Source organism: Myiozetetes cayanensis, unplaced genomic scaffold (assembly GCF_022539395.1).
Source record: "Myiozetetes cayanensis isolate MyiCay16 unplaced genomic scaffold, myiCay2020 scf15, whole genome shotgun sequence".
NCBI classification, from domain to species: Eukaryota; Metazoa; Chordata; class Aves; order Passeriformes; family Tyrannidae; genus Myiozetetes; species Myiozetetes cayanensis.
In genome coordinates, this window is record NW_026087159.1 from 6,375,789 (window position 1) to 6,400,538 (window position 24,750).

The following is a 24,750-nucleotide window of genomic DNA, read 5'->3' on the forward strand; positions in this document are numbered from 1 at the left end:
CCTCCACCTCCCAGAAGTGGAGCTTATTCGTGATGAAATATAGTTGTAAGGACCTTAAACCTTTCCTTAAGCCAGACCTGCTGCGTGTGACATTGCTTTCCCTGCAGCAGGCGCACAGTGAAGGCACAGGGAAGATACGTGTGTGCTACCTGAGCTCCCTGTCCCCAGGACTCATCCCCTGGGTGCCAGAAGTGTATCCTGGTGAGTCCCTGCCTTTTGGAACTGGGCCTTCATTTGATGGACTTGGATTAGAGCCTTAATTGTGTTTGTGTTGTGATACTACTATCTCTTGAATCTGGGAAGTAACATTGACGTGGTTCATGCAACAGTGTGGCCACTTTCACTGACCCTGTAATTTCCTTTTGGCCCTGGATGTTTTTCCTAGGGCGTCCCACTAATGCCAACCAGTGATAATCCCACGCTTTCAGGATCGTGTTCAGTTTATTCGAGGTTGTAAGACTGCAGCCAGTGATGTAAGATTTGCTGTTTTTTTTGAGTAGGTGGCTAAACTGAAAAATCAATTTAAAAAAAAAAGGAATTTATTCAACTTCGAGTGGTTTCAGCAAAGAAAAGTAAAAGAAAAAAGAAAAAAAATGTCAGCACATTTTTGGCATGGAGGTGAAGGGAAGAGCATTTTTTCGTGGAAAGATACATAATTTGTTTATTTATTAGATGAGAGGTAGAGATGTTTCAGCTGAGGGATGGAGGAAAAAAAAAGGAAAAGCAAGGCGGGGGGAAGAAGCCTAATGCTCTTTGCATTTTGTAAAGAAATGCTTCTGTTTTTCTTTTGAAGCAGTCTGGAAATTCAGGTTAGTCACTGTAAAACTGAATAAATAATTTCTCTGAAAAGCACTGCCTAGCTTGCACGCATAGCAGGTAGAAAGGCAAATTAAAATATGTCATAAAAGGACTGTAGAAGCACCTTTGGCTCAAATCTGTGCAGTGTAAACTGAGGGAGCATCTCTGATTTTTCTGTTACCTGAGGATCTGGCTTTTGTTTTTAATCTCTTTTCCTCTCCCTCCCCTCCTCCTCCTCCTCCCGTGATATAAATGTGAGTTTGTATGGAGGATTTCTTACAGCACACATTTAAGGACTCTGATTTCAGAGCTCAGACAATTTGTTCCAAAGGCTCCTTCTAGCCCTGTTGGAGTTTTTTTTACAGCTCCTGTTGACCAGGAGGGTATTGGTTCAGCTTCATGTCAGATACAAAGAACTGGGGTTTTGAACATCCCCCACAAACACTTAACAAAACCATGCAAATGTCTTTGAGAGCTAAGAAAAACCTGTGTTGTTGCCTGAAGGTTGAATCCACAGCTAGCTGCCTTCCTGGAATAGGCTGATAACAAATTATTTGCTAATACCTCATTCGTGGGTTGATTTTTCCACTGCTGCTACTGATATGTGACCAGGGTTGGGGTTTTTGGGTCATAAGGTGGGGAGTGCAGGAGCCAGATCCTCTTAAGTCTTGATACACCGTTTGTATGATGTGTTTAGGCAAGATAGGACAAGCTGTTGTCCATCAGCCTCTAGCCTTGTGACTCCTGCATGTTGGCCACATGGGGTGGGGTCAACAAGGAACAGGCCAAGTGTGGCAAAGTAGAGGAGCCATAAACTGGCTTGGTCTTGGACCATACTCTTGCAGCAAGTCACTGGGCTGTGCCTGGTAAGGTGCTGTTGGAGGATGATGTGGTATCTGATTGGAGTTCTTTGTGTTCAGTTGGTGTTCTGTCTTGTGTTTTTGATAAAGGATGGATAAGTACTCAAGGCTGAGTTGGATGGGGCTTTGAGCAATGTGGTTTAGTGGAAGGTATCCCTGCCCATGACATAGATTTTGGAAATAGATGATTTTTAAGGTTCGTTCCAACCCAAACTCTTGTATTCTAACCTTTAGATGAAGCTGGATGTACCAGACTTGGGTATGGTTTCAGTGCGAGGCCAGGGCTGCATCTGAGGGAACTCTGGGGCCTGTTGATTGAAGGTTGACATCCTGTTGGGTGAGCTCTAAGGTTGGGGTTTGGCTTTCAGAAAGTACTGTGTGTTTTGTGTTTGCTTTTTGGCTTTTGAACATATGTGTGCTCTTTAAGAACAATCAGTTCTGAGGGAGCCTCCTGTCAGTAATCATTGGTGTTTGTGAGCATGATCAAAAGGGTCTCTGCAGGCTGAAGGGGGGACTGAGCATAGACAGGCCCTGCTGGAGTCCCTGTGTGTTCGCTGTGCCCTTAAGGTATAGGATTAAGCTTGCAGAAGAGGAACGAAGTCAGGTCTAGACCAAGAAGTAGACTCTGGAATCCAGCCAAGAGTATAAGTAAGGTTTTTTTCCTGTAACAGCATCCTAGATGTGGCAGTTGTGTTGACTTAGCCGAAATGAGGCTGACATCTGTAGGTCAGGCCTGATTAAAAGGGAAGGAGGGTAGAGAATAGCTCCGGAATAAAGAGGATTTAAAGATAACAGCGGGGGGAGATGCATGGCCCTTACTTGCAGAATTTGGTTTGGCCTTGGGAATCTCACTGTGCCTGGGAGCAGGGACCTTCTGGTCCTGAGTTCTTCATCATCCCCAGAGCATTGCTGCTCCCTCTTTCCCTAGTTCATAGATATCTTCTGACTGATCCCTTCCCACCTTGTCTTGACTTTTTGGATAGAAGTCTGACTTAAGCGTTCCTCTTCTGCTGTTCAAGGGAAACCTCCCACACAAACCTTTGGTTTGGTGTAAAACCCTACTGTGAACACAACACCCACCCCTCACTTTGTTGTGTGTAAGGGTTAAGTGTCTGGGTCTCCTGCTTGGTACAGATGAAAGGTGCTATATTGCTGAGCTGTGCTGTGTGCTGGAGCACTGTGTGCTGGAGGCTGCTTCAGAAAATGTTTCTGTTCTCGTTTTGACCTCCATTGTATCTTCCTGCCCAAATTCAGTTGTGCCAGCTGCTGAGGATGCTAGAGACTGTTTCTTTGTTAAGAGAGGAGGAAAGAGGAGGGTGATGACAATTCAGAAGCAGTAACCCTGTACTTTAATAGAACAGCATATTATACCCAAAACTGCTTCATGATCACTAGCTGCTGCTTAACTTACATTTTGAGTACGGTGTTCTCAGAAGTGCTCCAAGGATCTCCGTCATTTGGGATGGGTGACCTGGGGCATGGAGGGTGAACTGCAAACTGTAGTATGAAGGAGCATACCACCACCAGAGTCAGGAATGTACTTCTTGCTTAGAGACAGGAGCTGGTCTGCTGTTCTGATTTTTCCATGATGATTCCTTTCAGTGGAAAAATGGCTTATTTGATCAGATGAAAACTGTGGTAGAAATCGGAAAAGGAAAAGGGTGCTTGGCTTCTTCCTGAAGCAGGAGCTTTAGTTTCCAAATGAAAAACTTTCTTAGCATGATAAAAATAGAGAATTACTTTATGGGGAAAGTACTTGCTTCCCTACTGACTCTGCTGGGTGGCCTTCAGCCGAGAGGAAGTGGGGAAATTACCCTCATCTTGCTTGGAACACAACCAGCCCTGGTGGTTTTCCAGTGAAGTGACTAGAGTTACACCAGGGCTGTGCTTTGTCTCTCTAAATTTAAGAGATATATGAATCCATATGCAAATTGAATTTTAAATCCTACCAGGCGTGGCTCCCCTCCCTGTAGGACTTGCAACCTGCATGGCACTGCATCATGAAGTGCACACCATGTTGAATGGTGAGATTCTTCATGTTGGGGTGCTCAGCCCAGCTGAGCAGTGTGGGTAGCTGTGATGACTGCTCACATCATTCCTTAGTAACTTTTATATTTAGAGAAATATATAGTGCATAAGCACTAGTACCCTTCATAGAATTTTGGACCTCTCTGTCAGGAGACTGGCAATTATTTGATGATTATGTAGAAAATAAATTATCTCTGCTCTTATTCTAGTCCCTAAATTCATTTTCATCTGTGACAAGAGCCAGGATTTAAGCCTGGGTCCCCCAAAGTAAAATGCAGTTAATTAGCCCACTCCATCATGTAGCATTCTCAGTTAACAAAGGCAGTATGCTCAGCCAGACAGCTCTTGCTCACAAGTGATGCTCACCTTTTGTGAGGCAGTGTGCTTGCTCAGAGCCTGGAGTCATTGTTTGCATCCCTTTTCAGCGGTGCTTCTTAACCCCTCTGTGCAGCCCCATTGTAGTGCTGCCTGTCTCCAGTTGAGAGACCGCTGGCACCAGGATGTGTTTAAGCTTGAAATGATGGTTTGTGTTACTGCAATGGCTGTGGAGTCTTACCAAGGTCAGAGGCTGCTGCAGAGTAAAGGGGAAGAGGATTTCTGCCCCGAGGAGCTTGTAGACCTCAGGGCAAGTGTTCAGGGTGATGTGAGATTTAGTGTTACTAACCGTGACTTGTGAACGGGGTTCAAGCAGCATTGCAGGGTGAAGTGAGACAGCTGAAACTGCTTGATTTCTGAGCTGGAAGAAGGATGTGTGAGCCCTTGTATGGAGTCCCAGCTTGCTGTTCCCACCAGACCAGATCTTCTCGCTGGCTTGAAGCTTGTTTGCATCTGGAAGCTTTTTTGCATCACACACTGATAAGCAGGAGCTCAGCACTGAGCTGCTGTGGTGGATCAGGTGTGGTGACATAAACCAGCAAGAAAGTCGGTCTGCTGTCACTGGGGACTCTGCTGCACTGCTCCTGCCAGATCAGGAGAGGTGTAGGACGTTTTTGCTTGCATCTCTCCATTGATTTGGGTTTAGAGGCTGGGGCAAGGCAGGGTGCTTCCTGACCAGTGTGACTCCTGAGCAGGGCAGGCCCTTGTGAAGCTTACCTACCTGGCCACTGACTTCAGGTAGGTCACTTAACTCTTCTTCTCCAAAGAAGTTGCTTGGGTTAAATGTCAAGAAACTTTGAATTTTGCAGTATTGTGATGTTGTACAGTTTCAAAATACTATTTTTCTTCCTTGTGCAAGTATCTAAATTTGGCTGTTGCACCTGCAGTGTCATGGGGTTTAGTAAACCGGGCAGAGGGACAGTCCTTAGTCTAGGTGTAACTATTGGCTGTAGTCTGTAACAATGTGTTTGCAATTTCAAAAACCTTGGAGCCTTATTTTCAGACCCTATCATCATTTAGACCCAGGCTGTTCAGCACTTGACTGTTTCCTGAAGTCTGCACTTGCTGATATTGTAATCTAGAGCCTGTGTGTGCAGGCAGTGCCATGTAGTTGAATGCAATCCTTGCACAAAAAATCATCTGTATGTAGATACTAGAATGTGAACAGTGATGCCTGTGTGAGTGGATAGCAGGTCACGACCCCCTGAAAATAGAAACATATTGATGTTGTTAGCAAAAGCTGTGGAGCATGTTTTCCTTGAAAATTGTTATTCAATATTGTCCTTGCTGTCTTTTGAATTAAACATACCATAACAGTCTGTTTGCTGGAATTTTGACTGTTCTGGAGCACTGGATATTGGGTAGTCATTATCAACAGCCAGAGAAAGTAGCATGACCTACTGAATAGACAGCAAGATGCATAGACACTAGCAGCAGGGAAATCTAAGACACGAGAATGCATGGAAAAATATGTACAAGGTAAAACTTGCGCAGCCAGCCCTTATGCAGCAAATAAAGCAAGGTCTTACTGACCTTGGCAGCTGTACAGGGCAGTCTTTGCATAAGAATGACTTGTGCTTAATATGCTAGAGAAATTATTCAGGGACAAATATTCCTGTTTTCTGCGGCGCTGGGGATGCTATCGTCTTCCATCTCCAGTTGCAACACAAATGCATTGCAGACGGGGTACAAGGAGGACCTGACCCTCCTCAAGCACATCCAGTTCTGCTTCCCATGGCTTAGAGAAGGAGATCTGGTACTGTCCTCCTACCAAAGCCAGACCCATCCAGTGCCTTTTAGCCTTATAGCAGCCACCTTTGAGAGCTGGCAGTGGCTGGATAGAAAGGCAGTGTGATGAGCGTCTTCCTTAATCACTCTGTGCAGTTTGTGTCTGCCAGTAAAGGATCTGCTAGACTCAGGGATCAGGGAAGCACTTTGCTGTCTATGTTGTGCTGTGCTGAGGCAAACAGAGGGACTAAACCTGCAAGCTGGTTAAATGCTGGGAGATCCTGAGCCCATCAAGCATTTCCCATGCCCTGGTACTCATGTGCAGCTCTTAGACAGACCAAGCCCAGCTCACCCGTTGTTCAGTGTGGGCAGGAGTTACAACAGAGCCTACACATGGTAGCTCCCTGCTTCAGAGCCCGGTCCCCCTCCAGCCAAGGTGGGAGTGGGACAGATGGATGGTGAGCTGGCTGGAGTTTCTGCTCCCCATGTCCTGGGGCCGGGCCAGGCCAGTCCCATGGCCAGGTCTGTACCTGTGCATCTCTGCTGGTGGTGTTGCTTACTAAGCCTTGCTACTTACTCAGTACTGCTGTTTTTCATGGTTTTTTTCTTTCTCTTTTTCTCCCATTGGAGAGATCAGCCCTGTAAACGAGCATGTTCAAGAGCAAAGCTATCTTGAGTGTTTGGCAGAGCAGGGTCTCCAAGGTCGCTCTATCAGGAGAGGGCCAGAGACGGTGTTTGTTGATATTGATCATGGGAAATGTAATTAATGCGGGTATAAAGTGTTAAATGTTAAATTAAAATGTGAGATTTAAAGGCAGTCGATAGATCAATTCTGAGGCTGGGATGAAATGCTCAGACTTTCAAACAATAATCAGATTTCCGATAAAATCTCCACTGTGTGTAATTAAAGGGGTTGAAATACTAAATCAGGTGTTAAGGGAGTGATATTTAGATGATGTTTAAAGAACAAAGATCCAGTTAAAAAGAGCTCTCCTGTCTGCAGGCAGAGCCCTGCCTGAACAGAAATGGTGTGGAGCTTGGGGGGATGTACTGATCTAGCAACTAAAACTGCCAAAAGAGGAGAATGATGGGAAAAGTGCACAAATCTATGCTACGGTGCTGAACATCTGCCTGGATGGAGACAAGACCATTTGGACCTGATAGCTCCCTTGTAGTCTGATAATGCTTCTAAGACGTTGGTCCATCCACGTGCACAGACATCTACACCTGATGTCGTCTCGGTGAGTCAGTCTTCCAGAGGAGTGAGGACAGCATGTTAAAATCAACCCCAGCAGGAAGTACTGCCTTGCAAAACACTTCCCAAGAGTTAAAAATAATAATTACCAAGTACCACCATGTTTCAGTGATATCCCAGCTGGTCAATAAGAGCAAAGACTTGCAGCTGATATTTTATGAAGAGGCAGAGTGACAATTTAAGGAGAGGGGTAAAGTTAGGCTCAGTGCTACTGACAGTGGAATATATGTGGTGTCCTAGGGCATGTGGCAATTCCAGGACATTTCTCTGAAGTTTGTATTTTGCCCTATAATCCATAAAGCAGAAAAGGGTCCAGAGTAGCCAGCTCCCTAGTCTAACTGGCCTATGAGTAATGATTGCAAACAAGTTCTGCTTTAGGGGCAGCATCAGGCTTTGCTCTTCCAGTCAGCTTAATTTTCTGATGCTGCAAGCTGTGCAGGATGGTGTAGGAAGCCTCCATTCCCTGAATATGTACCTTTGCTTTCATCCCTAAAGGGATAATTCAGAATATGGGACAGACATAGTATATACTGTGGGCATTGCACCTGTCAAGGTAATGTTACCATGGGGTTGAGGGTAAAAAACACTTCTCTGCTAGATAAAAGGAATAAACTGGCTCATTAGCCCTGGGCACTTATTTGCTAACCTTGCCCTGTACCTGTGATGTGATTATTTGTGAAGACGTAGCTCTAAGGCTCTCCAGAGCCTGGAAAGATGCATGTTTTAAGAGTATGTTCTTGTTTTGTTTTATAATCCTGGTGCAGCCCCTGCTTGTGCAGTTCCTGAGGTTGAGATGCTGGTTAGGTCTGTGGATTGTGATGTAACCCCACCCAGTTGGTCGTCAGTCCCTTGAAAATGCCTCATGGTTGTGATCATTACTGCTTACCTGCAAGCCCTGCCCTAGCCATGGGTTGAGCCAGGCTCCAGCTCACCTGGCTCCTTGCAGGGCAGAGGGTGCAGAGCGAACAGGGAGCAAATGCTTTTGTATAAAGGTCTCTAAAATTTCCACCATGGCATGGCTGGGCAGAGGTAACCTGATCTCTGGAAAAGTGCCTTTGTGCTGTAGTTTACAGAAGGGCTTCTTGATTAACAAATCCTGATATGCGGGTTAGTTAAATCTTAGCCCTTGTATTCAAGGTCACAGGTAATTTTTTTAATTGTGAGCTTTCTCCAAAGTCCAGGGTAGGAAAAGAGACTTGCTGTGTTGAGCTCCCAGAAGGGTTTGGAAATAGGGGCATTTCATCCCACAATTCCTCTGTGTCACTCTGACCCTCCCCTTTATCTAAGAGGAAAATAAGCTTTGTAAACTGCCGTACATAGATTTTAAGTTCATTGCTGATACTAGAAGTCCCAAAAAGCACATGTCTCTGGGAGGAGACTGACGCTTAGTCTGCAGCATACCATAAAACCAACCAGGGGAAGGACAGGTTGATAAGGGTATGATTGTGGCCATGGACTCCAAAGGAGGTCTTTTTCCTTCATGTGAGTTGTGGTGGAGCTTGGAAGGCCTTTACCAAAAGGTCTAGTGGGCACATGAAGCTTTCAAAAGTGCTGGGGAGAGTGGGCAAGCACTAAGCAAGGAGTTAGATGGAGAACAGTGAACAGGCAAACCATAGCAGGCTTAGGAAGTCCTCAAAGTTAGAAGTAGTGGGAAGCTGGGGAGCACCAGAATAGGAGACTGTGCATGTCTGCTGTGTTGTTATTCCTGGGCATCTGTGGGGGCTGCTGGATCCTTTTCACCAGCCGCAGCCCAGCTGGAAGGAGGGTTGTTCCTCCACAGTTCTGCTGCTCAGAGGGCTTGCCCTCTCTGCCCACACTTGCCTGTGGACAGGAGCAGAAGAAGGACTTGCATGTAGCGCACCGCTCTGAAACACGTTTGAGGACTTGTGTTCTGGAGGGGGATGTCCAGCCTCCCATGAATGCCTGTCAAGGAGCATTTTTCTTGCCCTCCCTGAAACATTTCTCTGGTTCTGGTTCCAGGCTGCTGGGTTGTTTCCACCTACATCTTCAACACAAGTGGGAGACTGCAGCACTGGGCAGCACAGGAGGTGTTAAAGAGTGCTTTACACCTATCCCTGCACACTTCCCCCCTAATGGGCCTTCCCTTGCTCCTTTCCTACTGAGAATATCAGGAAGCAGAGCAGAAATGCTAGATTCTGGTCTCCTCAGATGCCTGATGCTCCCAAAGCGATACTCCCCTGGGTTAACACTGTCCTTGCACATTTTTAAGGTGAAGCTTCTCACAGTCTCATTCCTAGCAGGCAGAGTTGGCTGCTCCTGCACTTGGGCTCTGGTGATCCTGGCAGAGCAGCGTATGCATGGTGCGCGTGTCAAGTCCCAGTTCTGTTTTTCGTGACCTGAATGCATGGAACAGCTTGTTCTCTGCTGTCTGTTAACCCTTAGGAAGACACTTCATCTTGTGCTCCTTCGTTCTGCGTTGGCTGTGCTCAGCAGGGTCAGCTCTGTGCTTCGGGTTTGGGGGCAGAGCCTGCGAGGGAGTTAATTGCTGAGTGATGATGGCTCTCCCCAGCTGAAGATCTGCTCCCATGAGCTATTTAAGCCTCTGTTTCTTGTATCTCCGTGCCAATCAGATTAGCTGGTGCCAGGAAACAGACCACGGCCTGCTTGCTCTTGAATGCACCCTTTTTCCTCCTTACCTGTTTATCCCAGTCAAGCCCCTTTCCGCTCCGCCTCGGTTCTTTTATTTAGCTTTGTTCCTTCCTTTTCATTTTCTGAGCCTTACTGTGGCCCATCTCTTCTCCCTGAGGCTGTCTCTCTGGGTTTTGACATCCAACCTTAACAACAGAGTCAGTCCTGTTCCCTGTCATACTGCTGACTGCTCCCTTTGCAGCCCCCTATGCCCCATGTGTTGGTGCATTGAGCTTTTCTTGCTCTTGATTCCCTCCATATTTACCCTGTTGTAATTTGGATTCCCTTTCATGTGCACTAGAAAGATCCCCAGTTCAGTGGAGCCACTGAAGGCAGTGCTCTTCCCAGGAAAGAAAAGGAAACAGTTTGAGGAGGGTAGCATGTCTGAGAGCTGCCCCACAATCATTCCCTAGGGTGGCAGTTGCCCCACTGTTCATGCATCCCTGGGCATCATCACTCTGCTCTTCTCCTAGCTGGACCTCTCCATTCTCTTTCACTGATTTCAGCAAGGGATTTGCTGCTGCAAAAAAAGAAAAGCTCTAAACCCCCTTAGGCTCCCAGGACCAAGCGTTCCAGCCTGGCCCTGTGTGCCAAAACAGGCCCATCCCCTGCCTCTTGCGAGGCCCCACCTTTATCCTTCTTCTAAAAATAAAATGCAGTGACATTCCTTCCTAGTTACTCTGTTCTTTTATTCTGACCTCATTAGACTCTCCCAATAGAAAATTTCATTGAACTCCTCTATTAGTGTTGAAAACAAACAAGACCATTGGACTTCCTCTGGAAAAAATGCATCTATATCAGAGGGAATTGCAGGGAGCCAAATTTCCACTGCTGAGTTTGTGCTGTACACATATGTTCCCTCGTATGCGTTTAGTAAACAAAGTTGTCTTCACACTAAGAAGAATTTAAAACAATTTATCCTTTATATCTGGTTTCCCTCCCCTGTTTGAAATAAATCGCTACTGTAATATTATGAGGAGTAAAGTGCTGTTAGCTGGCACTACAAGACCAGCCGCTTTTTTCCAGACCCCCTGAGCTAAATATATTTTGAGGCTTATGTATGTGCATGTACCTAGAAATGATGGCCAGGTGATGGATTGCTAAGCCACATCATAAATTCAGTTTGTTGGACACCTTTGATTACCTCCTCTGCACTCTGCCCGTAATCATTCTCCTTCAAACATCCTTCTAATGTTCTTAACAGCAGCCAATTAAAACAAAGACTTCACTTGCCTTCTATATCCTCTTCCCTTTGCCATCACCCAAAAGCTTCTTCCCTTGGGTGGGGGGGAAATAAGTGCATTGATGGATGGTGGTTCAGATGTGCCTTCAAGGTTTAAGTGGAATATATCCCTACTTGGCTTTTTTTGCCTTCTTTAAAATTCAGCTTGGACAGACACCTAACCAGGCAGGGGTGGGTGCTTGTGTATTTGCATGTGGCTGGGGGCTGCAGACTGGTGGCAGGAAGGATGAGACACACAGAAGATGCTGTTCACCTGTACAACTGCCCTGGCTAGCTTGGAGCTCACCTTCTTGGGCTCCTGGTTTTGATTCAGAGGTTTCATGCTGAGTCAAATGCTTTATGAAGAAAACTATGCCGCAGGCCTTAAGTGGGAAACTGGAAATAATTCAGGTCACTAAGACTTCCACAGGGGAGAAAAGTTGGAGGCTCTCGTGTTGCAGATGCAGGAAGGTAAGGAGAGAACTGAAGATCTGAGGACTTCAGTTGATGTCAATGACTTGGGCATCTTGGGGAAAACAGAATATTCAGTCCCTGAAAAGTTGATTCATCTACCTGGCAGTGAGATGGAGAGTAATGAGTAACAGATTTTGAGGTGTGTGAAAGGCAGGAGAGGACAACACACTAACTTTGAATTGCTTGGGAAGTGCCTCAAGGGTGACTTTGACTTCCCCTTGCCTTTTTCAGGGCTTAGCTGTGTTAGCTCCTCTCTGCATGCACCCCTAACCCCTGTGTCCCACAGAGACACTGGACAGAGTTGAGTGGGTGGTGCTTGGTGCCAGAACTGGCCCTTGCAGCTTCCAGATGCCCCTTGGCTTGGCTGCTCCCCTGCATGTACTGCAGCAGTGCCTCCCTGCCGTGATGGGAGGGTGTTTACTGCTGCGCAAGCAGGATTGGAGTTGTTGGACGTGCCTTTCATCCTGTTGCAGCCTGCTGGATTAATGGGGCAGATCTATGTGTGTGTGCATGTTTTCTGCTCTCCCTTCTGCATCCTGCTTTGTACTGTAATGGCTCTGGGGTCTGAAACAGATCTGTTCATCTAGTGCTTATACAGCCTTTACCGCAGTAGTTTCTTAATGCCTGATTGCAGTTCCTGCATTTTATCCACCAAACATTGCTGAGACATGGGAACTTAACAGTCGTCCGTGTCCCCCCCACCCCCCCGCCAAGCTTGCAGAGGGATTAAGAGACTTGTCACTTGTGGCACTTGTGGCTGCAGCAGGATTTGAGCCCCTGTTTCCAGGGTCCCAGTCTGACACTTACAGAATAAAGCATCTTTCCTGTCAAAATGATGACTACCTGTGCAACGATAATGCCTTTGGGGTTTGGGATCAGGCTGCTCTGGATTTTCACTGGCATATGGACATGGAAAATATGCTCTCAGTTGTTGCTATGTTTGCTTTTCCTGCATGTTGTAACTTCTTTATTTTAATCCTGAAAGAAATGATCCTAAATACATTGGATGCTTTTGTTACCAGTCTTTCAGTCTCCTTCTGTCATTACATATTTGATTTGCAACCTGAGGATGCTGTTAGAGGTCTGAGTTGAGAGATAAGTCAAGGCTTCCCTTTCCCCGAGTCCTGAATTGTTTCACAAATGTTTTTTGAGTACCTTTGTGCACAGTATGCCCTTCCTCATAGCCCATAAATGATAGGTGTTTTCCTCATTGTGCATGAGTCCTCATTTTTAACACATCGTGTAACTCAGATGGACTCGAGTGTAGTAGCATAAAGACTTTGGAGGCCTGCCCTGTGCAAAGGGGAAAATTACTGTCTGGCCCAGAGCGGTGGCTTTGTGATGACTGCATTGTCTTCTGGTGTGCTGTGTTTGTACCAAACTGGTTTGCTGCCAAGTTACTTATGGCTTATCCAAGCGCTCAGTACAAAGAATGTTAAAAGAAAAACTTTTTTGTTTTCTGTGAATTCTTCCAGCTGAGAAAGAATTCAAACCACAGTCCAAATGCTGTCTTCTCTTTCTGTGGTCACCAGGTAGGACAGCTAACCCAGGAGTGCCTGCAGCTTTAGTGTATGGGAGCACATAGGTGCTTTTAGAGGATGTAATGTGGAACCCACATGGAAAGTGCCTTTCTGCTGGAGAAAATCTGTCTCTTTAAACAGCAGGCTCTTTGATTGAGAAGTCTGGAATGGGAATTTTCCAAGCAGAAGTGTGTGTGCCCCAGCAGAGGCACCTATGAAGCACGAGACCTGGGCAAGTCTCTGTGTATGCAGCACATCTGATATGTCCCAAAAGTCCCAGGCTGCCTCTGCAGCACAGTGAGTGGCTGAGCCTGAGCTCCTATTTCAGTATTTCTCCTGCTTAATGGACTATTACTGCCTGGCTTGAGGGCTAGGGCCATGCTTGTAGCTTAAGAGAGAACTCTAGGTCATTCCTCCCAGGAGAATCCCACGAAGGGCAGTTGGGTAAAGGCATTCCCTCCCTTCAGCCATCCCCTCGGCCTGCCTAAACACACGCGGACACTTATCTGATTGGCAAGGACCTTGGGGGTTTCTTGAACACTGAGTAGGATAATCAGATAGATTGTGGGATACATCTGCTTGATCCTATTTCTTACGATTACGTGGTGGGGAACAAGCCTTAATGAGCCTTGGCCTTTCCTGTCTCCTCTGTAAATTTGTTTGACTCAATTGAGCTTGCTTTGTGTGAGACAGCTCTCTTTGTGCTTGGATATGGAAGCATCCACCTCTGAAGCTGACTGTGCTTTGAGACTGGGTTTGGATTAGCTGACCTCCAGAGATCCCTGCCAACATTTTTTTTTCCCCCTTTTCTTTTGTGTTTGCAGCTGGTGTAATTGTGGTCCTAACCCCTCCCAAGCGGTGCTGGCACTGGAGAGGATTTTAGCACTGCTTCACAGCAACGCAGTAGCTGCTTCTGCACCGCGGAGGAAATGCTCCTTTCGGGTCAGCCACCCTGCTGTAAGGCAGCTCCCTGGCCCCTGACACTGGGAAGTTGCTTCATGTAGGAGGCCATAAGGGATTTGCCAGGCAGATCCTAATAGGAGCATCCTTCTCCTTGTATCTCTGACTGGGGGAGTGATGGCCTGAGTCAAGCAAAACTCCCACTTGGCTGCTTGATCAGCAGATCATCCCCCTGGATCCCACAGGTGTGGGATCACAGTAGGTCACAATCAATCTTAGCAGACAGCTGGAGTAGGAAAGGGGTCTTGACCTCTAACTTGTCCCAGATGAGCTGATGGCAGGAAATCAGAAACCCAAAAGAACAAAAATGTGCATGTGTAGTTATTCTAACGACAAATCTACTGAAATGGGGAAGTTCCCTTTGAAGCACTGCAATGTATGCTGCTGTGGAACACACTATGGAAAGGTATTTGTTCTGCCGAGGCATGTGTGTGGGTCTAGCACATCAGCTTCTGTGACTTTGTTCAAAGACAAACAAATAAACATTGTTATTTGTTATTTTTTAAAATTGTTATGTTTTTGTAATATATTTTTGACTTAGAGATCCCCAGTGTATAGTGACAAATAACTCCCTAGCTGTGGAAGAATTCTGAAAAACTAATCCTGCAGGAGTGAAGGGGAGAGGAGTTCTTTGAACTTTGGTGGACAAGAGGTGCTAAATGTTCACGATGAAGGAAAACAGACTATGAAGATTTCAGGTGGCTGAGGGAATAGGAGCACCATAATGCACAGCGAAGAATGGTAGATTTTAGAAACAAAAGGATTTTTTCAATATTTCCCTAAACTCTGCATTAATTTTTCCTGTGATTGTTTGTTGCAGGGTGTAAATGTGGAGAATTGCATGTACACAAGGGAGGATAAAGTTTCCTGTACTTATGCATTATTTTTACTGCAGTGAAGGGCTTCCTTCTCTCCTACTCCTTTATTTTTTACGTTTTTCCTTTCTTTTTTTTTTCCCTTGCTTCCTCAGCTGCCATCTCTGCGAGTAGGAGGGATACTGAGGTCATGCCAGGGCAGCTAAGAGCAGTGGGAAGCACCCAGAGGCAAGTGATGGATGATCCATTTCCCGAGGACAGCAGCACTGCTTGCCCTGCAGAGCACCACAGCCATCTTCTGGGGTACCATAAATCCAGGAGCTTTAGCAAGGCTGGTGAACCTTGTAGGAGATGGGATGCAGTATGTGCAGCCTCCCTCGCTGAGGAGCAGGAGGATTTTCCTTGTGCTGCTCTTTCCATAGAGGTCACGACCAGTAACCCCCCCTCTCCAAAGTCGCTCTAAGCCAGCAGCACTAGTGAGCGTGAGGAAAGGACAAGCATTAGTGGCTCCTTCAGCACAGACATGTGGTATCTGCACCCCTAAACGTCCACCCTGTGCACACAGCCACTTCTGTAGTGGGTTTGTGTCCTTCCAGTGAGGCTTTTCCATTGCAGCAGCATCGGGGGGTTGTTTTATTTGCGTGAGTTTATAATTTATTTCTGGGTTCTGCCATCCTGTTCTGAACAGACGGCACTCGGGGCTGAGTTGACTCTTTGGCACGCAGTGTGATCCCTGGTGATTCATGGCCCCCAACATCTGCGATTAGACCTTGAACAGAGACTTTTCATGCATGGCCATGGTAGAGGAAACCTGCTCCTTTTCTGAGTAACTGGTAGAAGAACAAAAGGAGGTTTGTTTTCTTCTAGCTGTAAAGGTCTACCTTGAATTAAGAGTAAACTGTTCCCTGAGGGAGAAAGTGTCCAGGTACAGAATGTTCACAAAGGAAATACTCAAAGTGTCTACCGCGTCCCTAAAGTGTTTGCTTTAAAGTATGAGGGCCAGAGCAAAAAATAGAAAATTATTTTCTAATTTGAAAGCAAAAATACCTCTTGCAGGTGACAGAAAACAAATTGACCTTCTTCGGGCTTGATACTGCAGCCCATTAGAAGCCATGGAGAAGCTGCCATTGCTGAGATGGCTCCTGTCCCAGTGCACAGCCCATGTGAGCGTGGGGGGCGGGACGGGAGCTGGCCCTCGTCGGAGGCAGCCCCGCTGTGTGCAAACTGTCGACGTTGCAACAGCAGAGAAATTGAGTCTATAGGAATCTGAGCACTGCTGGGTTTTGTGCAGTGTAGGGTAAGAGCCTGGTAATTGGGACTTCAGGAGTGCAGGATCCGTTCCTTGACCTGATGGTTGTTACTTTCGTGGTTTCTTTCGCTGCTGTGAACCAACACTTTTGAACCAGTCCCAAGTAAAGCAGAGCTGCCTTGTGATATAATCATGACAACATCTATCTCACCATGGGCTTTTCTGAGGCCCAAAGTGGAGGTCTGTTATGTCAGCCAACTCAGCTAATGTCATTGTGTTCCTGGCTTGCTGGGTCCTAAATGAAGATTTTTTAAAATTTTTTTTTCCCCCTCCTCACTGACTCCAAAAGCTGCGTGGAATATCTCACGCATTGCTACCAATAAATGCAGCAGTAGAGCACTCCCAGTAAAATCTTGCCCTTGAATACACCTTTTTGTTTCCTTTGATAAGCTAAGTTATAGTTTCATGTGTTCTTTACTACTGGTGTGAAAGTGGAGGAGAAAGGAAGGACTGGGAAAGATGCTCAGACTTGATTTTCCATAGGAATGTGCAGATGCTGTTGGATGAGTAGTGGTATTCTCCTACAGAGTTTTGTTTCTCTTTCAGAACAAAACATGGGTTATTTTCATTGCTTCAATTTCTCTTTGCTATGCAGTGTTTCCAGGAACACTGGGTTTATTTGGAAAGGTGTTTGATAGTGGAAACATCTCACTGCTGTTTGGGTGAGGAGTTCCCCATTCTGGTTTATCAAGGACAGGGTGGTGGGCACACCAAGCTCTTCCATATCCATTAAGATGCAAAAAAAAGTCAAGGTTACAGAATTGTCTCAAGGGTGCAAGGACTGATGAGTGTGTCACTTGTGCTGCCAGCTGAATTTAGCGCTTTGAGGAAAGTCCAGAAACAAAAAACCTTTGGCTCTGACAATATCTAGACACTCAGTGAACATTAATAGGTGTGGGATGTAAGTTGTAGTTGAATTGGTGAAAGACTTGAGGTCTTAATTTTGCAAGCACAGTTTCTCTGCTGCTGTGCCTCCAGGGTGTCCATCCATCCAGGCTGGCTGGGTCTGAGCTTTCATTGATTGTAACTTACAAAACTGGATAAAGCACACTGCAGTCTGGCAGTGTAGGGCTGAGCTGAGCTCAGAGCAATGTGTTCATCTCTCACATGATGGTGGTTTGAGTTGAAGAGGAGCATGGACAGCATCACATACAATAAAGAAAGGGCACAGTTGGATCTTGACTTTGGGAACATTCCAGTGTCTCTGCACTATCCCTATTCCACTTCAGGAGAAGGGGAGAAGGGAATAGCTGCTCTTCTCATTCACTGGACTGTCAGGGCAACAGCACTTCTGCTTCTCAACTGAGCAATCATGACCCAGAAATCCTTGAGAAACAGTAAATAAGGAACCCACCTTGGCACTTCTACTGAGTCATTTTTTCTTCTCAAAAAAAAAAAAAATCTTTTAAATAGCATCGTTTACACTTGGGAGCTGCTCAAATCCACCCTGTCACATAAATTACCATTTCTGAACTCGGCTGTCAGGAAGTGTCCTTACAAGTTGACATCCATAGGGGCTGTCAGTGGAAGGGGATCAGTTTCGTGGCAAGCAGGAGGAATTCAAGCGTCAAGTGAATACGCTCGTCCTCATGTTACCTCAAGCATCTCAGTCCCACCAGAGGCGAGCCCCAGCGTGACCTTCGCTCCTCAGACTGCCCTTATTGCCCTGCGCTTCGGTAGCTGTAAGGCTGGGTCTGACATCTGGAGCAAGCCCTGTCCTCCTGCAGCTCAGGCAATTAGAGCCTGGCCCAGCAAGTAGCCCTGGAGCAGAGGCTTCAGGGATGTTATAGTTTCTTTAGAGGGATAAAGGCCATGGGCTTTTCTCTCTGCTCCACTGCTTTCTCCAGCTTTGACGCTGCTGCCATTGAAATGAGATTGGCCCATCTGGTAGTGGAGGAGCTGAGCTCTGCCAGACGGATCTGGCTTGCTGGGAAGGGTTCAAAAGGCAGCACCTACCCTTTGTTGTATTTCCTGCACACTAACGAAGCCCCTGATTTCTAAAGGAGCTACTTTTTAATCCTTGTATGTTGGTTTTGGCATGGATGCCTTTTTTTTTTTTTTTTTTGTTCCTCCCATTTGAAATATATGGGAGAACAAAGTGAATAAAATGCCAGTCACCCCCACACACATATTCCCTACCCTCCCCACCCCTCCAAAAAGCGTAATACAAGGGAATTGTAAGGATGCATTATGGTGAAAGCAGAGTTGTTTGCTGCCAGGAGTTGAAGCCTGGAGAGCTGGAGCTCTGTGTTGTCAGCGGCGGGTTCCTGTCTGAGGTGTGCTGTCCTTCGGCGCTGTGCGTGGGAGCCTCGCTGCAGCAGTGTGATGTCAGCCCTGCATGCACACGTTTTCAGCTTTCCCCGTGGCCACATGGAGAGGGATTTGCAGCAATCCAAACATTGACAGAACTGTATTTGTTGACTTGCAGAAAAGCCTAACTCGTGCTCCTCTGGGCTGCGGTCACGTAAGCCGAAACACAATGACTGCTGCCTGTGCTTGCTGGCCTCCCAGCCCTGATAAACCTGTGAAGCAGATTCATTTATTTAGGCCCTGATTCAGCAAAGCACTTAAGTATGCTTCAGGTTTTCTTTCCAGAAAGACTGTTGGCATGCCTAAAGTTAAGCATGTGCTTGACTGCTCTCCTGAGTGCAGAGCAAACAGGTGATGGGGCAGTGTGTGCTGCTGCTGTGCTCTGCTGGGTGGCATGCAGCAGAATTGAGGCGGACAGAAACTTGCAGAATTGAGGCTCCCAGTGTGAAAAATGTGTTCATTAATTTGATTCCCTCCGGTACAGGAGCCCTAGTCCCAGGATCTGAGATGACAGTCTGCCCTTCTGCAGGGAGGCAGGCTGTTTCCATAGCACAGGAAATTCCTTGTGTCTCACTCTTGCACGTTGAACAGATGAGTGTGGAGTGCAGGGTATGGGGCAGGGACAGTTTCTGTCAGCAGGAGGGCATTGGCAACTATTTCTTCAGTTTTCTGTTTGTTTCTCCCACCAAGGATTGTAAAAGAAAAATATCAACCGTGTTACATGTGTCTGAATGCTTTGCTATTGGTAGTTTATGTTTTGTAGGATTTATTTGATTTACCTTTCATTAACATGATTCCCTTCATTTTGAGGACTGAGCAGCTTAGTGGAGGTATGTACCTGTGGGCACGTGTGTGCTCCTGAGCTGCATGGCTGTGAGCAAGATCAGCGTTTGATTTGTTAATATTCTTTGGGATTTCTTGAGGTAGAAGGTCTGGGAAGTGGCAGATGTTACTACACTGTTTGTACATCTTGGTGTACCTGTGTGTTAAGTCAGACCCATCATATTCCAGCCCCAGCATTAATAGACCTCACTTTCCTGGGAATCTGAAGATGTGGAATAGGCACTTAATCCACAAGATGGTTGTATTTCAGTCTGCTCAGAACAGCTTCTGAGAGAGCATTCTTTCTAATCCCCACCCATATCTGACCTGTTCTAGCTCGTTTTTAAGAGCTGCACCCAGCCAGTCCCTAGCTCCCTGCAGAACGTTTCTGCACATCTTTTCCTGCTTGCTGAGCCATTTGAACAGGGAGCCCACACATCAGTGAATGGGATTCCTATATAAATTTGCCCCACTTGCAAAATTGGAATTGATTTAGAGCATCTCTTCATTATGAAACCAAAAAGATACTAGATGGCTAGTTGTGCTTATTTCCCCCTCTCTTTGAAGTTTAAGACACACTTAGCAAATGTGACATTTGCAGTCTCTGTTCCCCACCTGATGTGCCAAAATCCAAAGGTCCTTCCAGAAGCGTGGGTCAGACCAAGCTCTGTGCTGATGCTGCAAGATGGATTGCAAGGATCTGAGTAGGTTTTGTTATGAGCTTAAGTTTAATTAAGCCTGCAAAAGACTTGCAGTATAGGTTTAACGAGCGTTGTTTTTTTCCTAAATTGAAATAATTCGATCTGTGAATCAAACAGCCTCTGTGCCCCACCCCCTGCTGCTGATGACAGCCTCTTCCCACACTTCTTCCTTGGTAGCATTGTTTCCATTGTTTCCAGCTCCAGTAGGTTTCAGTTACTGATCAGTGTAATTGCAATAACACACCAATAATAAAAGAGGAATTTAAGCTTCCTTCTCTTGTAGTTGAGGGCTCTTCTCCTGCGAAAGCTTGAAGTCTTAATAGCAGTCACACGAGCAACATCCTGCGCCTGTCAAATGTTTGCAAAACTGGCCGGCCGTATTTTAGGAAGATAAAGGGCTGGATTTTGGGAACTTGGAAACAGCCCAATCCTATCAGGCAGCAGTGGCACAACTAATATTAGAATGGGAGACTCTAGGGACAGCTTAACATTTTAGTGGATACCAAGGAAGCCTTGAACAGGAATGCATTAAAAGTTGTTTGTTGTATAACATGAGTTGCTGGAGTCAGAGTAATTCGAGTTGCCTTTGGTCTGGTGGAAAACTACAGCTGTGAGCAATGAGTTAATTTTTTCCGTGTGTGCGTGTGTGGTTTAGGTTTCCCTGTCGGGTTTGCTCATAGTTTTGTAGTCTCTGAATCCATAGAGGAGCGACTGCTAACCGGTCGTTTGCCTTCATGTGCCATCGCAGGAGCACCTCTGTGCCGGGGATGCGTTAAATGGAACACCTCGGAGTGCGGGAGGGGTGTAGGGCTGAGCTGGAGCTTTGTATACGACCAAGCTGCTCTCCCTGCCTGAACGTTTCCTATAGAAGGGAGGTGGGCTAGTTAATATTAAAAATTTAAAAACAAAAAATACTAAGGAAAAAAATATTCTTCCCTAGTTTGGGAGGGCTTGGGGGTTGCAGCGCACGGCGCTGGCCCTGCGGGGGAGGCAGAAAGCTGGGCTGAGTGTCCCGATCCCGGTCCCCGTCCCGGTCCTGTCCGTGTCCGGTCCCTGTCCCGGGGGGTCCCGGGGCTGCGGCGGGCACCGGCCGCGGCCGCAATGAAACGGTCTCTTTGATTGGTCGGCTGGCCGCGCATGCCGCTGTAACGGCAAGCGCCATTGGGCGGCGGCGCCTGCCATGCGCCGCCGGGCGCGGGCAGTGCCCCCGTGCCCGCAATGGCCGCCGGCGCCGCCCCGCGCCCGCCCAGCGGGGCCGCCCCGGCTCCTGGCTGATTCTATTTCTCTTTTTCCTGCAGGTTGCTGAAAAGTGCCTTTCCTGAAGCCACCGCTGCTTGGATTTCTGTCTAGGGCTGCCTCTCTCTGCCCCTCGCCCCCCTCTCTGTTTAATTCGGCGTTGCTTGCAGTCCGTGCCCTGACGGCGGCTCCTCCAGCCTTGCCCTTTTTTTTTTTTTTTTTTCCTCCCCATTTACACGCATTTTGCTCAGCCATTTTATTTTTTTTTCCTTACCCCGACTATGTAGCAAATATTTAAAAGAAAAGAAGGAAAGAGAGGAAAAAAAAAATCAGACATCCTTTTGCCTGTTTTCATGCTCGTGAACCGTAATTTTTAGAAGCAAGAAATAGAAGGAAAAAAAAAAAACACCGAAGTTTTCTCCCCAGGGACCGAGACCATTCCACAAACTGAAGTGCTGCCAGCAGCATATGCTTTTTGCAAGAATAATTGAAACCATTAACTGGAGAGCACAGAATTCTTTTGAAAGTCTGCCAGTTATTTGCAAGTAACTTTGGCAGTGGCACAAAATATAACACTTGTATTTTAACTTCTACAATTGCACTTTTAGGAGCTGGCCTCTAATTTGATTTTCAGTTGTTCTGATAAGATTTCTATTTTATGATTGGCTTTATGTTTAATTCTTGTTTAAAGAAACACGATTTGACTTAAATGAAAACCTAAGTGCTGATGAATAGGAGTTTTACCAAAGCAACAAGTTAGTTATTTCTTCACGTTTAACTTGAATTCACTTTTTTACCCTTTTTTAAAAAAAAGAAGAAGAAACAAAAAAGATCAGCAGCGAATATTACCCTGAGGAAGGGTGCGATTGCTTGCATTTTAATTTTTTGTTTTTTAATATGGCTGTAAACGTTTCCCTGGTTCGTGATACAAAATGGCTGACGTTAGAAGTGTGTCGAGAGTTTCAGAGAGGTACTTGTTCTCGGTCTGATGCAGAGTGCAAGTTCGCCCATCCGTCACGGAGTTGCCATGTGGAAAATGGTCGAGTTATTGCCTGCTTTGACTCCCTAAAGGTGAGGACTGTCTAACGCGTGCATTACCTAAGCTTACTTGCTTCTCCTTCTCTTCCAAGTGGCTCGGTGTGCTGGGATGTGGGATGTGCAGAACAGCTGTTTATTGCTTTGTTCCCGCAGGGAGGATGCTGCCGGTGCGGGATGCAGCTCCCGAAATCTAGGCTGAGTCTGACATCGGGTGCGCCTGCCTGGAGTGCCAGGCATTGCAAGGAGAGACAGGATTCTATCCAGGGCGTTTTCCGATGGTAGCTCAGGTCTGATATAGCTGTCCCCGAAGTGGAGAACGCAAGGTTGTGGGCAACAAATGCAACTAAATGAGAAGAGTAGAGAACAAACCCAGTGCTTGAGTGGCCAGAGCACATCAGCCATGCATTCGGTGCAGGGATCTGAAATGTGCTTTTAATGAGCAGGAATGAAAGCAGCATTTTAAGATAATGAATCAGCTTTACATGTATTTCCTGGAGACAAGAGTTGCAGATGCACTCCGAACGATGTCTGGTAGATGAGGAACAGCCAGAATATTTGGAGAACAACATTCCCAGAAATGGGCGTTGGGAAAACGCTTCCTGCGAGGGACATGGAAACGTGGTGGCTCTGCCAGGCCTGTTGGAGCTGTGGCTGGTGCTCATCCTTGCAATGTCTTTTTGGGGGGCAGTAAATAGCCCTTGATTGCTTGTCACTGGCGGAGCTCCAGGGGCGACTTCTGAACTTGAGCAAAGATCTGGACTGTCCCTCGGGGTGTGGGATGAGGGGGGGGGGGCTCACAGGAGGGGCATCTCTCTCCAGGCTGGCTTCACCATGGTTCTTGGAAAAAGAACATCCACTTTTTTTTCTTTTTCCCAGAAGTATGACACCTCAAATGTGTTTTTAGTAGGATAGTAAAAGCTCTGAGACCATATGGATAACTGATAGCATTTCAGAACTCTTGACATTGTGTTGAATGTTTTGATCAGAGTAATTAACCTGTTTAAATTTCTAGAAAGAGTCTGGTAAATTTTACAAGCTTAAAAGTTTTCCCTTGAACTTCAACTGTTGCTTGAAAAGATTTGGGTTTATTTTTATGAGCATAATGAGTAACAGAGCTGGTGGAATTATGTATGCACAGGTTCAGACTGGGGCTGGATCTGGTCTGACACTGGTTTACCCATTTTATTCCTTAGTGGCTTCTTCATATTTTCACTTGTTTGTTTGGTTTTTTTTTCCAAGAAACTCAAGTTTTCTGTTTGCATTCGGTTTTCTCTTTTTAATCTGATTATATGCAATGACTCTTAGTTGTACAGTGACTTTCAAATGTTCATTTACATTGCTGGTTTGCTGACAGCAAGAGACAAACATTTTTTTTTAATTGAAGGGGAAAAAAAAGTCTTGTTCTTTATGCCCTTGAAACTTTTGAATTGTAGCCAGTGGCAGTGCAGATACTTTTAATGAAGAGATTATTATGATCACATTTTATAGCGTTTATTTGTGAACAGAAAGGAGGGCTGTCATGCTGTGTAGGGTGGTTTTGTGCCCCTAGCAGAACTTGTCTGCAGTGTCTCAGGGAGGTGTCCCCCTGTGCAGGCACCCAGCTTGGCTGGGCTTTGAGCTGTGCTGTATTCTGCTGTCACCCGGTGTGTGACGCTTCCCCACGAGTGCTGTTGGCAGTGCAGAGCCTGCAGCTCACCCAGGCTCTCTGTGCCAGCTCCTCTCTGCACAGCTGGGGCTGAGAGATGTGCAGGACCAAGTCCTTGGGTAGCTGGGATTCAGATCCCGCCCCCTGGTATGGGCAAACGCTTCTCCCACTTCAGCAGTGGGGAATGGGATGGGGAAAACCAGGTTAAGAAAGGAAAAAGAAAAAAAGGTCAAAGGGGTAGAGTATGATCTTCTACAGCTCAGAGCATATCCCATGTAACTGGCTGTTAATGTTCTTGTTGCAGTTTCCTCTTGACACAGTAGCAGATGCTAGTTTAAGTGGCCTGAATTTTTTAGGGAACAGATTTTTTGGGTTTAGGAAAGCCTCCTGGAGGGCCAACAACTCTGTGTTTGGGAAGTACAGCAGGAGGAGTCTGGCTGTGCAGACCACTTGGCCAAGGGTTAATGATGGGGCTGTTTCTTCACCCCACTTCTCAGAGAAGAAGTGGGTCTTGGAGCACTTCCTGCCTCCAGACCCATGGATCCAGTAGCTCTCCCTGGGCAGAGCCCTGTTACCACTGTGCCACAGAGAGCTGTGGTCTGTGTGTGTGGGTGCACCACACGTTTCCCAGTGGAGAGAACCACCCTGGTGACTAAACTCCCAAACAGTGGTGGTTCTGTTCTTGGGCCAGAGCTGGGCTTGCAAAGCCCTGTTTGCAATGGTGTTGAGGGGCTCATGGCAAGAACAGTGGCCTCCCTTACCTTTGGCAAGAGAGATGTTACATTCTCAGACCTGTTAAGAAGCTTTTCATGCCCATCCTGTGGACGTCTTTGTGCCCAGCAGCTGCTGAACACTGACCCTCCCTCCCGTGGAGGGCTCAATAGCTGCTTAGTGCTCTCTTGTCTTTTCACGCCCTGCATTAGCAGAACATCTGTGTTGCTTTATTGGAGACAGGATATAGGATGCTTGCAGCTAATAAGTTTTCCCGTTGTCTTGCAGTCGCCC

At 46.5% G+C, this 24,750-nt stretch overlaps 1 protein-coding gene across 7 annotated transcripts in view; it reads left to right on the plus strand.

Annotated features, from left to right (window-relative positions):
• MBNL3 (muscleblind like splicing regulator 3) overlaps positions 1–24,750 on the plus strand; it is a 94,169-nt gene that overhangs the window by 12,819 nt on the left and 56,600 nt on the right. For all 7 annotated transcript variants that reach the window (XR_007628345.1, XR_007628344.1, XM_050310868.1 and 4 more), the window contains exon 2: positions 21,125–22,133. Coding sequence is in view for 5 of the 7 variants with exons in the window: in XM_050310868.1 (XP_050166825.1) it covers positions 21,960–22,133 (174 nt within the window). In the remaining 2 variants the exon portion in view is untranslated. The remainder of the gene's footprint in view (positions 1–21,124; positions 22,134–24,750) is intronic.